The sequence below is a fragment of the Rattus norvegicus genome, chromosome 4 (assembly GCF_036323735.1).
Source record: "Rattus norvegicus strain BN/NHsdMcwi chromosome 4, GRCr8, whole genome shotgun sequence".
Classification (NCBI taxonomy): domain Eukaryota; kingdom Metazoa; phylum Chordata; class Mammalia; order Rodentia; family Muridae; genus Rattus; species Rattus norvegicus.
The window spans coordinates 77176007-77190586 of NC_086022.1; the positions used below are offsets into that span (position 1 = coordinate 77176007).

Below are 14580 nucleotides of genomic sequence, written 5' to 3' on the forward strand. Positions count from 1 at the left end.
ACATGTGGGGCAGACTCTGACTGGGCGTTCCTTCAGTCTCTGTTCTAAACTTTGCCTCCCTATCCCCTCCTAAGTGTATTCTTGTTCCCCTTTTACAGGAGTGAAGCATCCGCATTTTGGTCATCCTTCTTGAGTTTCATGTGTTCTGTGCATCTAGGGTAATTTGAGCATTTTGGCTAATATCCACTTATCAATGAGTGCATACCTTGTGTGTTTTTCTGTGATTGGGTTACCTCACTCAGAATGATATTTTCCAGTTCTATCCATTTGCCTATGAATTCATAAAGTCAATAGCTCAGTAGTATTCCATTGTGTAGATGTACCACATTTTCTGTATCCATTCCTCTGTTGAAGGGCATCTGGGTTCTTTCCAGCTTCTGGCTATTATAAATAAGGCTGCTATGAACATAGTGGAGCGTATGGCTTTGTTGTATGTTGGAGCATCTTTTGGGTATATGCCCAAGAGAGGTATAGCTGGGTCCTCAGGTAGTGCAATGTCCAATTTTCTGAGGAACCTCCAAACTGATTTTCAGAATGGTTGTAGCAGTCTGCAATCCCACCAACAATGGAGGAGTGTTCCTCTTTCTCCACATCCTCACCAGCATCTGCTGTCACCGGAGTTTTTGATCTTAGCCATTCTGACTGGTGTGAGGTAGAATCTCAGGGTTGTTTTGATTTGCATTTCCCTTATGACTAAAGATGTTGAACATTTCTTTAGGTGCTTCTCAGCCATTCGACTTTGAATTCTTTGTTTTAGCTCTGAACCCCATTTTTTAAAAGATTTATTTATTTATTGTATGTACAGCATTCGGCCTGCATATGTGACTGCAGGCCAGAAGAGGGCACCAGATCTCATTACAGATGGTTGTGAGCTACCATGTGGTTGCTGGGAATTGAACTCATGACCTCTGGAAGGGCAGTCAGTGCTCTTAACCGCTGAGCCATCTCTCCAGCCCCTGAACCCCATTTTTAATAGGGTTATTTGTCTCCCTGCAGTCTAACTTTGTGAGTTCTTTGTATATTTTGGATATAAGCCCTCTATCAGTTGTAGGATGGGTAAAGATCTTTTCACAATCTGTTGGTTGCCGTTTTGTCCTAACGACAGTGTCCTTTGCCTTACAGAAGCTTTGTAGCTTTATGAGATCCCATTTGTCGATTCTTGATCTTAGAGCATAAGCCATTGGTGTTTTGTTCAGGAAATTTTCTCCAGTGCCCATGTGTTCAAGATTCTTCCTCATTTTTTCTTCTATTAGTTTGAGTGTATCTGGATTGATGTGGAGGTCCTTGATCCGCTTGGACTTAAGCTTTGTACAGGGTGATTAAGAATGGATCAATCTGCAATCTTCTACATGCTGGCCACCAGTTGAACCAGCACCATTTGCTGAAAATGCTATCTTTTTTCCATTGGATGGTTTTGGCTCCTTTGTCAAAAATCAAGTGCCCGTAGGTGTGTATGGGTTCATTTCTGGGTCTTCAATTCTATTCCACTGGTCTATCTGCCTGTCTCTGTACCAATACCATGCAGTTTTTATCACTATTGCTCTGTAATACTGCTTGAGTTCAGGGATAGTGATTCCCCTGAAGTCCTTTTATTGTTGATGATAGCTTTAGCTATCCTGGGTTTTTTGTTATTCCAGATGAATTTGCAAATTGTTCTGTCTAACTCTATGAAGAATTGGATTGGAATTTCGGTGGGGATTGCACTGAATCTGTAGATCGCTTTTGGTAAAATGGCCATTTTTACTATATTAATCCTGCCAATCCATGAGCATGGGAGATCTTTCCATCTTCTGAGATCTTCTTCAATTCTGAGATCTTCTTCAATTTCTTTCTTCAGAGGCTTGAAGTTCTTTTTTTTTAATTTATTTAATACTTAATAATAATTCTTTGGTTTCCGGGCAAACATCCCCCTCCCCCCCTCCCTTATGGGTGTTCCCCTCCCAACCTCCCCCCATTGCCGCCCTCCCTGCAACAGTCTAGTTCACTGGGGGTTCAGTCTTAGCAGGACCCAGGGCTTCCCCTTTCACTGGTGCTCTTACTAGGATATTCATTGCTACCTATGAGGTCAGAGTCCAGGGTCAGTCCATGTATAGTCTTTAGGTAGTGGCTTAGTCCCTGGAAGCTCTGGTTGCTTGGCATTGTTCTTATCATACAGATCTTTCACTTGCTTGGTTAAAGTCACACTGAGGTATTTTGTATTATTTGGGACTATTATGAAGGGTGTTGTTTCCCTAATTTCTTTCTCAGTTTGTTTCTCTTTTGTGTAGAGGAAGGCTACTGATTTATTTGAGTTAATTTTATACCCAGCCACTTTGCTGAAGGTGTTTATCAGGTTTAGTAGTTCTCTGGTGGAACTTTTGGGGTCACTTAAATATACAATCATATCATCTTCAAATAGTGATATTTTCACTTCTTCCTTTCCAATCTGTATCCCTTTGATCTCCTTTCGCTGTCTGATTGCTCTGGCTAGGAATTCGAGAACTATATTGAATAAGTAGGGAGAGAGTGGGCAGTGAAGGCATCATTTTATATCCTTTATTAAATTTATTATTTGATAGTTTTATGTACAGATAGTATATTCTAAGTATCAGCACCCTCACCCTCTCTTATCCCCCCTCACCTTTTTTGACCACCCCACTTCATTCCTACATTCCCTATTCCCTTTCCTACATTCATGTCTTTTTTGTTTTTTAATTAATTAATTAATTAATTAATTTACATCAAATGCTGCCCCCTCCCTGTCCCTCCTCCCACCCCTCATCTCTTTCTTCACTGATTGGATGGGGCACCCATGGATATGCCCCAACCTTGGCACATCAAGTCTCTTCCAGGGTAGGTGCATTCTCTCTCACTGAGACCAGACAAGGCAGCCCTGATGGGAAACGGATATCACAGACAGGCTACAGCTTTAAGGAGAGCCTCCATGCCAGTTGTTGGGAGGCCCAAGTAGAGACTGATCTGCATGTCTGCTACATATGTGCTGGGAGCCTCATTCAAGCTCCTGTGTGTTCTTTGGTTGGTGGCTCAGTCTCTGAGAGGTCCTGCAGGTCTAGGTTAGTTGATTCTATTAGTCATTCTGTGGTGTTCTTATCCCCATCAGGGCCTTCAGTCCTTCCCCCAACTCTTCCATAAGAGTCTCCAACCTCCATCCAGTGTTTGGTTGTGGGTATCTAGGTCTGTTTCAGTCAGCTGCTGGGTAGAGCCTCTCAGAGCACAGTTATCTAAGCTCCTGTCTGTAAGCATAACAGAGCATCATTAATAATGTCAGGGATTGTTTGCCCATGGGGTGGGTTTAAAATTGGTCCAGTTATTGGTTGGCCATTCCTTCACTCTCTGCTCCGTCTTTGTCCCTGCATTTCTTTTAGACAAAACAAATTTTGGATCAAAAGTTTTGTGGGTGGGTTGGTATCCTTATCTCTCCACTGGGGGTCCTGCCTGGGTATAGCAGGTGGCCTCCTCAGGTTCCATGTCCCCACTGGTAGGCGTCTTGACTAAGGTCACCCACATTGACTCCTGGGAACCTCCACCATCTCAGTTCTCTGGGTCTTCCTAAAGATTCCCCCTAGCCCACCTACCCCCAGCAGCTGCAAAATGGAAATTCATTCTCCTGGCCCTCTGGGTCTTTCTCCTGTCTCTCCACACATCTGATCCCTCCCCCTTTGCCCTCTCCCTCCCCCTCCCACCCTCTTTCCTCCCTCTCTCTGCCTTCTATTACTATTTTGTTCACCCTTCTAAGTATGATTCAAGCAAACTTGCTTGGGCCTTCCTTCTTGTTTAGCCTCTTTGGGTCTGTGTGGTATGTCATGGGTATTCTATACTTTTTGGCTAAAACCACTTATCATTGAGTATATAATAGGCATATCCTTAGGGGTCTGGGTTAGTTCCATCCATTTGCCTGCAAAGTTTATGATATCCTTGGTTTAAATAGCTGAGTAGTATTTCATGGTGTAAATGAACCACATCTTCTGTATTCATTCTTCAGTTGAGGGACATCTGGGTTGTTACCAGTTTCTGGTTATTGTGAATAAAGCTGCTATGAACATAATGGAGCATGTGTCCTTGTGGTTTGGTGGAGCATCTTTTGGGTATATACCCAGGAGTGCTATAGCTGGGTCTTCGGGTAGAACTATTTCCAATTTTCCGAGAAACAGCCAGATTGATTTCTAGAGTCATTGTACAAGTTTGCAATCCCACCAGCAATTCTCACTGTCATGTGAGTTTTTTATCTTAGCTATTCTGATCACTATAAGGTAGAATCTCAGGGTCATTTTGATTTGTATTTCCCTGATGGCTAAGAATGCTGAGCATTTCTTTAAGTGCTTCTCAGCCATTCGAGATTCCTCTGTTGAGAATTCTTGTTTTATGACCACTGTTCAACTAGTGTGAACAAGAGTTTGCATCTATCCATTGGAGCATCGTGGGCTCATTAGTGGATACAAAACTGATAACAGCGTTTGTCCCTCACCCAGAATCCATTGGTAGTCTATAGTTCAGCAGGGAAGAATAGGCCAAGTGAGCCCCTCCTACTCTGTGCTTGACAGTTGACAGGCCCATGAGGGCCATCCTCTGCACACTAAGCCATAAGATCCAAATGGGAATATGCAAATGATTTTGACATTCAGCAATGCCCTCTATAAAGAGTCTTGCTAGGACAAAAGTATACATATAAACATGCACTCTAAAACCTGTATATAAAAGTATTTTTTAGGGGGCTGGAGAGATGGCTCAGCAGTTAAGAGCACTGACTGCTCTTCCAGAGGTCCTGAGTTCAATTCCCAGCAACCACATTGTGGCTCACAACCATCTATAAAAGAGTCTGACACCCTCCTCTGGACTACAGGTGTCCATGCAGATACAAAAAAAATAAATAATTTTTTAAAAAAGTATTTTTAGGTGTAGGAAGGAGCTATCTCTTTAACTCATTTCTTATGAACTTTGTGAGTTAAAAATATAGAGGCTTTCTCTCCTACTGGCCATCTCTCTCCTTGATCTTTAATAGATATTCCAATGTTAGGGACTCTTAGAGAACAAAATTTTCTTCTATGAGGACAAAAATATTACCACAATTGAGCTAAATATCTGGAAAATTGTGAATTTTCAAATACACTCTCTGCGCAATGTATCCAGTTTAAAAAAAAAAGATGAAAAAAAAGTGTATGTCCCAGAGCCCCAGAGTTTCCTCTTTTAGAATTTATTAATAGGAAAAGCCCAAATCATAATCTTCACCATGAAGATGTTCATTGTAGTATTGCTTATAAAAATAAGAAGTGAAAAGGACCCAGAAGGTCCACTTTATAAAGTAGTATAAAAGAGAGCCATTGTTTTATGGACCACCATGTGCCCATTAAAAGTGTCTGTGTAAAGTCATTAAAGACATGGGGGCAATTCATATAATGTAAGGCTATACTAAGATAAGAAAATATACAGCCTTGAATGCACATTATCAACTTGGCTCTAGAAAACAAACATGGATAAACCAGAAGAGCAACAGTGTGTGCTCACGCTGTGATTTTTATGCGTGACTTGTTCCTCCCAAATGACACCATTCTGTGCATGTCCGATGCTCACTTTGAGTGCATGTCATTTTTCTAGTAAAAAATAAATAAGTAAAATCAGAAAGCAGGAGCTCAAGAGAGAATGCTCAACCCCCATGCTTCAGGGGCTCAGGCAATTACTGGCCTGAATCAGGCTCAGTGGGTTTCTAATCTATTCCTGTTCTCCCTCGTGTACCAGCCTCCTAATAGGCAGACAGCCTGTGGCTTCCCATGTTTCACAAGAGGAGTCTCTCACCTCAAGCATATCAAGAATCTGATGATCATGTACTAGTGGACACTGTACTGTCTGCTACTCTGTTACTTCCTTCCTAAAATTTGCTTCCCAGTTATATCCTAGTAATATCCCTGCACATTGTCTCTGTCCACACAACATGTATGGTGCTCCTGTGTGGGCATTTATCATGTGAAAGAGCTTCAGTCGATCGATTCTACAGTAATGGTTGCCAGGTAATAGTGCTTACCTATGTACAACACTTTCCTAAGTGCTTTAGACGCATTGATTCTGATGACTCCCACAGCTCTGTGTGGTAGACATAATTCTCATCCCTTCCTCTAGATGGCAAAGCTGGGTAGGTGAAGATTAATAGTCTTGCATAATCAGCTGGTAAGGGATACATGGTGCTCTCTGGATGTAGGTGCCTAAATCCAAGCTGGGAGCGCTCTATTGCAGGCATCCCCAAAACATTCAGATTGTGTTTAGGAAAAAAAAGACATTTTCTTTGTAGGTTTTGAAATGCCATCCTTAAAAGTGTTGGGGGAAATGTAGCTGTTTCACTCTCCAAATACCACAATTTTTGTTAACTGAAATTTATAGGAAAAAGAAAATTTTTCAGAGAAAGTATTGGGGGGGGTGAGAGAGAGAGAAAGATGACCAGTAAAGTCTATGGATGCCAATGTACAGGAGACTAAACAAATGATTTAATAGCCTTAACTAAATATCCTGGCTTTATCAGACTTCACATATCAGAGGCTCTTTCACCATTTTCCAGAGTCACCTTCCCTGAACCCTCCTTGTCTTGATAGCTCCCATTGCCTCTCAGAAGTAGTGTTCCTATCCCCAACTCATTGTCTATCTTTCCTGTTCTTGTGGTCCATCCAGGCAATGAGTTCCATAGAACCTACCCTCATAGAGATCCATGACCTTTGCTCCGACTGCTGTGCTCGAAAGCAAACCTCTTCCAACTCAGACTTTCTGATATTTTTTCACATTGACACCACAGAAGGTACACATATCTGAATGGCACAGAGAAACTGATGGGGTTGTGTTTATAGCCCCCTCATCAGAGACGCCAGCTGTCTCACCTCTTGTATCTCAGTGGATGATTAATGGAAGCCATGCCCCTAGCACCCTGTCAGACTTAGATTTCTTCCTTTTCTCTGCTTCAGTAGCTTCTGGCTTTCCCACCTTGGCAAGGCAACCAGTCTTCCCTTACAAAGATAATGCTGAGTAACGAACTGTATTGTATCTCTATTAATACCAACTGGTGACACACACACTAGAAACATAAGAGATGAATCCCACAACCTTTGAGTTGAGACTAATCAGTGTTCTTGGGGAAGACATTTCTAGATTCAAATTCTGATTCTCCTTCCTGCTGCTGCCTTAGATGATCCATGGGTAATTCATACTTCTGTTTCCTAATCTGTAAAATGTAATCTCCTTCAATGGATTAATATGCAAAGGAGTGACCTATTTAGTCTGAAAGCTCTGTAGTATGCTCATGTAAGATAAGATGTCTTAGTTACTTTTTTATTGTTGTGACAAAACACCACTTATAAGAAGAAGCAACTTATACGAAAGGGGTTTATATGGGTCTTACAGTGTCAGTGTCATCACCATCATGGCAGGGAGCACGGCCACAGATAGGCTTGGTGCTGGAGCAGTAGCTGAGAGTCCATATCTCAGTCCAAAAACAGGAAGCAGAGCAAAAACACATTGTGAATGGAAGCTCAAAGCACTCCCTCCTCCCAACCCTCAGTAACACACCTCCTCCAACAAGGTCCACACCTTCCAATCTTTCCCAGACAATTCCACAACCTGGGGACCAAGTACTCAAACACATGAATGACCTCTTATGGGGCCATTCTACTTCAAACCACCATATAAAGATTAGTAAATACCCTAGCCAGCCTACCAGTTCAATCTACATCTCTGTATCGCTTACTCAACAATGTCAAGAAACTCACGCTCAAAAAGACTCTAAGGCCATCTGTGCTCAGCTCTCATGCTCATAGCATTCCCTGGCCTGATCCTACTCCCTTTCCTCTATAGTGCACACAGTAGGTGTCATCTTCTATAATCCTTGACCAACCCTCACCTCCTTCCGATGACTTTTGGCTTCAAAATCCAATTACACTTATTTTGTTTCGTTTGTTTGATACCCAATATATTATTATCTGTCACTGTTATAAATAGGCCCTGTCTTTCCAGAGAAATGCAAAACTTCCAGCACTACATCTCCTGCCCACAATAGGTGCCCTGTAAGTGTTTGCTGAAGGTGGTGGTGATGCTCAGGAGATAGTAAATCTGTTACGCATGTGATTTGCTGCAGCCAGTAAAAGAGTAATTCCTTATAATGGCTTTAATTCACTTGGGAGATGAATATGAGATAAGAGAAAGTGTCTCCCTATTTGAATAATATTTGACTTTAATGGGTAAATATTAGCATTCTTCCCACCATCACTTAGTGGTCCTCTTCTGCTGCTGTTTGAGAGGAATAAATGCATAATTTAAATGTTATTACTTGAATGCTGCCATAATTGTTTATAGATAGTCACTACCTATACATTTAAATTTCAGTTCATCCCTTTTTCTCAGAGCAGATAATTTCTGTTAACATTATGTGAAGCACTTACTAGAATTTTAAATCATATTTACAAAGCCTGAGGAATCCATAAAAAAAGAAAAAAGATGAAAATAACTTAATAGAGGTGTAAACAAATGGACCATTGGTGAACAGTAGGAGAAATGTGCCAAGGTTTTGCATTATTATCAGCTCCCCTGACCTCCAGCCCACAGAGAAAGCTGCTTTTCTTTCACATGTCTCTGTGTCCTCAGATCCACACATAGCACCTGACCCATGCTGGGGATCTGGGACAGTTGTCAGTATTGGAATTCCACTTCACACCGGTAGTCAGATAGCTCACTTTGAGGCTTTAAGAAAGCTGTGCTTTGCCCAGCTATGTGTGTTTATTACAAAGAAATGAATAAATGAACAATGAATGAGTACATACAGCTGATTGTCTAAGATATCTAACACCTAAACTGGATGTTGTGTCAGCCACAGTACATGCTGGGCATGATGGCATACAGCTGTAATCCTAAAGCTAGGGAAAGAGGCAAGAGGATCCCTGGGGCTCACTGACCAGCCAGACCAGCCAAGTGAGTGAGCTCCAGATTCAGTGAGAGACTCTGCCTCAAAAATTAAGATGAAAAGCAACTGAGGGGGCTGGGGATTTAGCTCAGTGGTAGAGCGCTTACCTAGGAAGCGCAAGGCCCTGGGTTCGGTCCCCAGCTCCGAAAAAAAGAACCAAAAAAAAAAAAAAAAAAAAAAAGAAAAGCAACTGAGGAAGCCATTTAGTGTCAACTTCTGTTCTTTATATGCTTAGGCTTACATGTGCACATGCACACAGACACAGGTAGACACATACAGACACACACACACACACACACACACACACACACACACACACACGCATGCACACCAGCCAAGACAAGTTGATTTTTCTGCACTAGTTACCAAGACTAGTCATCTCCTTAAATACAAATAGAATTATTTTTTATTCTATAAGATATCCTAATGGGAGGGGAAGGAGCAAAGGTGGGTAGAGAATGGAACGTCCTAGAGAATCCAAGGTAGCTTATATATGAGAGGGAAAGTGTCTTGATTTGTAATAAAGCAGCAGGCACAGCTCCCAGAGGACAGAACTCCACAACTACATTAGGAATATAAACCTTCATCCTGTGAACAACTGAAAGGCATTGAAGGATTTTAAATGAAGCAATGAAATAATCAATTATGTGGTTTTGGAGAGATCTCTCTAGTTTGCAAAGAAAATATTGGAAAAAAAGGCATAAAAGCAAGGAGACCATTCCTAAGCAAATTTATAAGTACCTACCAACCAGACGGTGTCTTAAAGAGTGGTTACAGTCTCAAGAAGCAGAAATGAATGTCCTTGCTCTCTCAGAGCTCTCTCACTGAAATACAAGAAGACAAAGAAACAAAATGGAATCTAGAGTGTGCCACATGTGAGGATTGTCATGGGAATGAAGTATAAGGCAGAAATGGAAGAGCCTAAACAAAGAAAGGGGTGGCAAGTTTCCCTTTTATGGGGAAATCATGGAAATAATCCTTAGGCATATGACCCAGGAGCAAATGGCTAAGGGAGGGCTGGGTCAGCTATGCAGTAACTTGGGATAGAACATTCTATCAGAAGAGCCCTGAGTATAAAAGTCCTGAGACCAGAATTTCCTGGCCTTCTGGGGTGGCAGCTAGAAGACAGACTCAGTGTATACAGGTGAGGAGTAAGCAAGGGAAAAAGCGGGAAGGTAGAGAAAGGTGAGCGTGGACGTCGGTCTAAGACATGGGAGCCAGTGGAAGGACCCTAAGTGACATAGAATTCATCAGTACATTATGGTTGAGGTTCACTCTGACCACTGTGTGGAATTAGGAGGGGCAAAGGGCAGACTTGTATAGGAGAAGACTGGGATAAGAGCAGAAGAGTTTAGTCTGGAGGCTGCCGCAACCATTCAGGCAAAGGGTGTTTCGCAGGTAGAAATGGAATAAATAAGAAGTGATAAGATTCAGGGTCCAATTTGAAGACCAAGCCAAGAATTTCTCACACTTCATGAAATATTAGAAATGGAAGAGCTAGGGCTGTGACAAGCATAACTGAAAGCCTAAAGTGACCATTCACCAAAGTACGATGCCAAAGGGACATCCAAGCAGAAATATTGAGTTGAAAGTTGGAAAGAATCAGAGCAGGATAGACGTTTGGCTGGATTCCAGATTTGGAGTCGGATGTGCCTGCAGCTGAAACAATGCTAAAGACTGAATACAGTGACCATGAAGGTGGCTGTGGCTCCAGAAAAGAGGATGATAAAGGATGATTGAGCCAATGAAGAACCCAGAAATGACTGAGAAAGCCCAAAGTGGATGGTGGAAGCCTAGTGTAGATCTTATGTCCAAGATAAAGGCCCAGATCGGTGCTAAGTGACCTTCCAGAGGTCTTCTGGCCCTGGAGACAGCAGCCTCGGTACAGTAAGAAGATGGGGAAATGCAATGCTATGGTAAAGGGGGAAGAAACAGGCCACAGAGAGTGGACCATCTCCTCTAATAGAATCCATCTAGCTCCCTCGATAAATAAGAATTAGTGACTGTAGACACATTTGGAAGACAAACATCTTAAGTGCTTGGTATGAATGCCATAGCATAAAAAAATTTAAGATGTGAGGATAAAAAAATTCAAAAATAGTGATTTATTGAATTCTGTTCAGAAAACAAAAATAGGAAACGCAATTAATTCTTGATTATACTCACAAATGCTTCTTTCAACTGCAGAAACATGGTGTTACATTCTAAATGGCATGTGTAGTGCTAGAATGCCTAACTATGGAAGGGTGGCACTTGAAATCATACTCATTTACACACATGTGGTAAGCGTGTGCAGGAGAAATGTCTGCAGTGGAGACTGCCAAGATGCCGAGAGTAGTTAGTTCCCTCTGGATACTGAAGTTTTAAGTAACATTTATAAAGATTTGTTTAATTATGTGGGGGGGGAGTATGGGCATGTGTGGGTCCAATGCCTGCTGAGTCTAGAAGAAGGCATCAGATTCCCATAGCTAGTTATGAGCTGACCAGTGTGAGTGCCAGGAACCAAACTCAGGACAAAACAGTATGTACCTTAACAGTTGAATTGCCTCTCTACCCCCTTACTTCTCCTGTTTGTTTACTTTATAGTTTTGATTACTGTAGTTTTCCCTTATAATTTAAAACTAGAACACCAGTTCTTTCCTCTGAAAGAAGACTGAGAATCAGCAAAGAATCCACTGATGATGTGTTAATCAAACTCTTGCTAGGGATTGCTGGATACATCTGTAACCTTTGAGATGTCAAATATTAGTAAGTGTATGGAACCAATTTAAGTGTAAAATGAGAAAAAAAATTAATGATCATAAATAAGAAATAAAAGTGGTACCATAGAGAGAGAGAGACAGACAGAGAGAGAGACAGAGAGACAGACAGAGAGAGAGAGACAGAGACAGAGAGACAGAGAGACAGAGAGAGATGAAAAAGCAGCATGAACTATCACTGGTAAGGCTCACGGGACCTAGGACATCCGTCTTGTCCTTAGATTGCATTTTATTAATCCTGAACCTTGAATACAATTCATTACTTTGTCTCTTTGGTCTCAGTGGGGCCTCTCAAAATCCCATGCAACTTATCTCTTGCAAATTATGTTTATTTTTAATATTGAAGGCTCATGATTCCTTTATATGCCAAATGCCACACTTTACTGCTAGAGTGAGGCAATCTCTGCACTCAGGATTTATTTTTTATTTCATGTAGCACTTTCTGAGCTTACAGGAATCTCCACAGTACTATATGGTATTTTCCTCTTTCTTCATTTCCAGACACCATCCCCACTCAGAGCATTTAAACCATCCACTGCTTCAACTTGATGATAATAGTCACTGAGGTTTGTCACTGCAAGTTATAAACATGTATGAGCCTGGTGCTAATAACCTAGGACTCTGCCTCTGGGTAATGGGTCCAAATTCCAAACTGGAATGGTACCTGTGGGCATGGAGGGCACAGGGTCTATGTGAAGCCTGAACTGCAGCAGTGGGTGAGGTGACACTGAAATAAACCTCCAGAAAAAAATACACTGGGCCTCTTTTCTTTTGCTCCTAAAGGAAACTTGCAGATCCGATATAACCTGGGAGGAACCAGAGAGCCATTCAATATTGATGTAGACCACAGGAACATGGCCAATGGACAGCCGCACAGTGTCAACATCACCCGGCATGAGAAGACCATAATTCTCAAGGTATTGATGATATATGTGCATACAAGCTACATCACAAAATTAATATAATGTTATCATCTCTCTACCTAATAATGCTTGGCCATTGGTTTGGGGGGTAAGTTTTTTCTGGTTTTGTTTATAAAACTGTGGATCAAACCGAGGACCTTGCGCATGCTAAGTCAAGCCACTGAGAAACATCCCCAGCAATCTATTTACTTTTCAATTTGTGGCAGGGTATCATTAAGTTGCCCGGGCTAAAGGATGAAAAGGTGACTCAGTGAATAAGAACACTTGTTCCTCAGGCAGAAAACCTGTCCAGTTCCCAGCACCCACATTGGGTTAAGAGTTATCTCTAACTCTAACTCCTTGGGTTGTAATATCCTCTTCTGGCATCTGTCTCGCGCGCGCACGCGCGCACACACACACACACACACACACACACACACACACAGTTAAAATAAATAAAGTTTCCCTGGCTATCCCTGAGCTTGTGGTTTTCTTACTTCAGCCTCCCAAGTAGCTACAGGTCAATGCCATGATTCTTTTCTGGAATTGGGACACATGGAATAGGCAACTAATATTATACTTTCACTTAAAATGCTTAACTGATGAAGTATAAAGATAGACATAGACATCACTTGGTATTTATGAGGAATTTGTTCCAGAACCCCCCATGGATACCAACATCTAAAGATGTTCAAGTCCATCATTATAGGAAATGACAGAAGTCGCACGGCACCTCTACACATCTACCTGTGTATTTACAGCTGTCTCCGTATTCCTTACCCGCCTCATACAATGTAAGTTCTGAGTAAACAGTTGCTGTGCTGTATGAAAGAACAAAACTAGGAAAATGTCATGTACATGCTCAAGACAGACACAATGTTATTTTCAAATATTTCTGATCTAATGTTAGTTGAACCCAAAGTTGCAGATCTACAAATGAAGACAGTTAACTCTTGTTCCTTCAGGAAAGGCAATGGCAGTTATGATGAAGAATCTTCTAAGGACACGGAGAATAAATATTTGCTCTATAATCTTCATGACCTCTGGCCTCTTCTCATGGCTAGCCTTAGAGCTTCTTTCAAACCACTCTTTCATCCATCCCATCATTTTTCCGGGCTAGAGTCTAAAACAGTGGTTCTCAATCTTCCTAATGCTCTGACCCTTTAATACAGTTCCTCTTGTTGTGGTGACCCCAACTATAAAATTATATTCATTGCTAGTTCATAACTTTTGATACTGTTTTTCATAATTTTGACACTGTTCTAAATCATAATATATATCTTTTCTGGACCATAGCACGCAGTTGAGAACTGGTCTAAGGTATCTGAAGCTTGCCATCTTTCCCTGGAAAAGATATTTTTGGTCTCTCTGACCTACATTATTCATGACTCCAGTACAGTTAGATAACAATATTGAGTTGCTTTTTTTTTCTTCCTCCATGGAGGTATTTTCTTTAAAATCCTAAAAATTCACTCATTCCCTCAAAATCTAAGTCTCTGGTAATAGTTTTTCAGAAGACAAACAGGTGGTTTTATTTTTACCCTCAAGTTTTATTGCAGGTTCATTTACTGCTCCCTCCCTTAGCACTGACTTTTACTGTGAAAACAGCCACCTTGGAGACACCATGAATAAAACATGACACAAGGAGGTCTCCCTGGGAACCAAGCCTGAAGATCAAGAAGGAGAGCTGTCACTGCATTCTCTAGATGGAGCTCCATACAGATACCTGTCAGGACAGAGAACAGGAGGAGGTTGCAGTGTCACAAAGCAGAGTGGCAAGTAGGGTGGTGCTTGGCAGGGCCTGAGCAGCTCCCCCACCTTGCTGGATTCTGCCAGCTGCTTGGAAAGTCAGGCTGCAAAGAAAAGGCAGAAACCCTGTCTCCTTTGAGAACTGACGGATGTCAGATTCATAACTTGACGAGGAGGATGCATGTGGCCTTAGCAGTAAATGCTAGAGGGCATTTTAAAAAGCAATCCTCCCTAGGAAAAT

The 14580-nt window shown here is 41.6% G+C and overlaps 1 protein-coding gene across 3 annotated transcripts in view; it reads left to right on the plus strand.

The window, feature by feature from the left end:
* The window catches only part of Cntnap2 (contactin associated protein 2), a 2256901-nt gene that overhangs the window by 2066649 nt on the left and 175672 nt on the right, over nt 1–14580 (plus strand). For all 3 annotated transcript variants that reach the window (NM_001427648.1, XM_039109027.2, XM_039109028.2), the window contains one exon: nt 12472–12605. In NM_001427648.1, coding sequence (NP_001414577.1) covers nt 12472–12605 — 134 coding nt within the window. The remainder of the gene's footprint in view (nt 1–12471; nt 12606–14580) is intronic.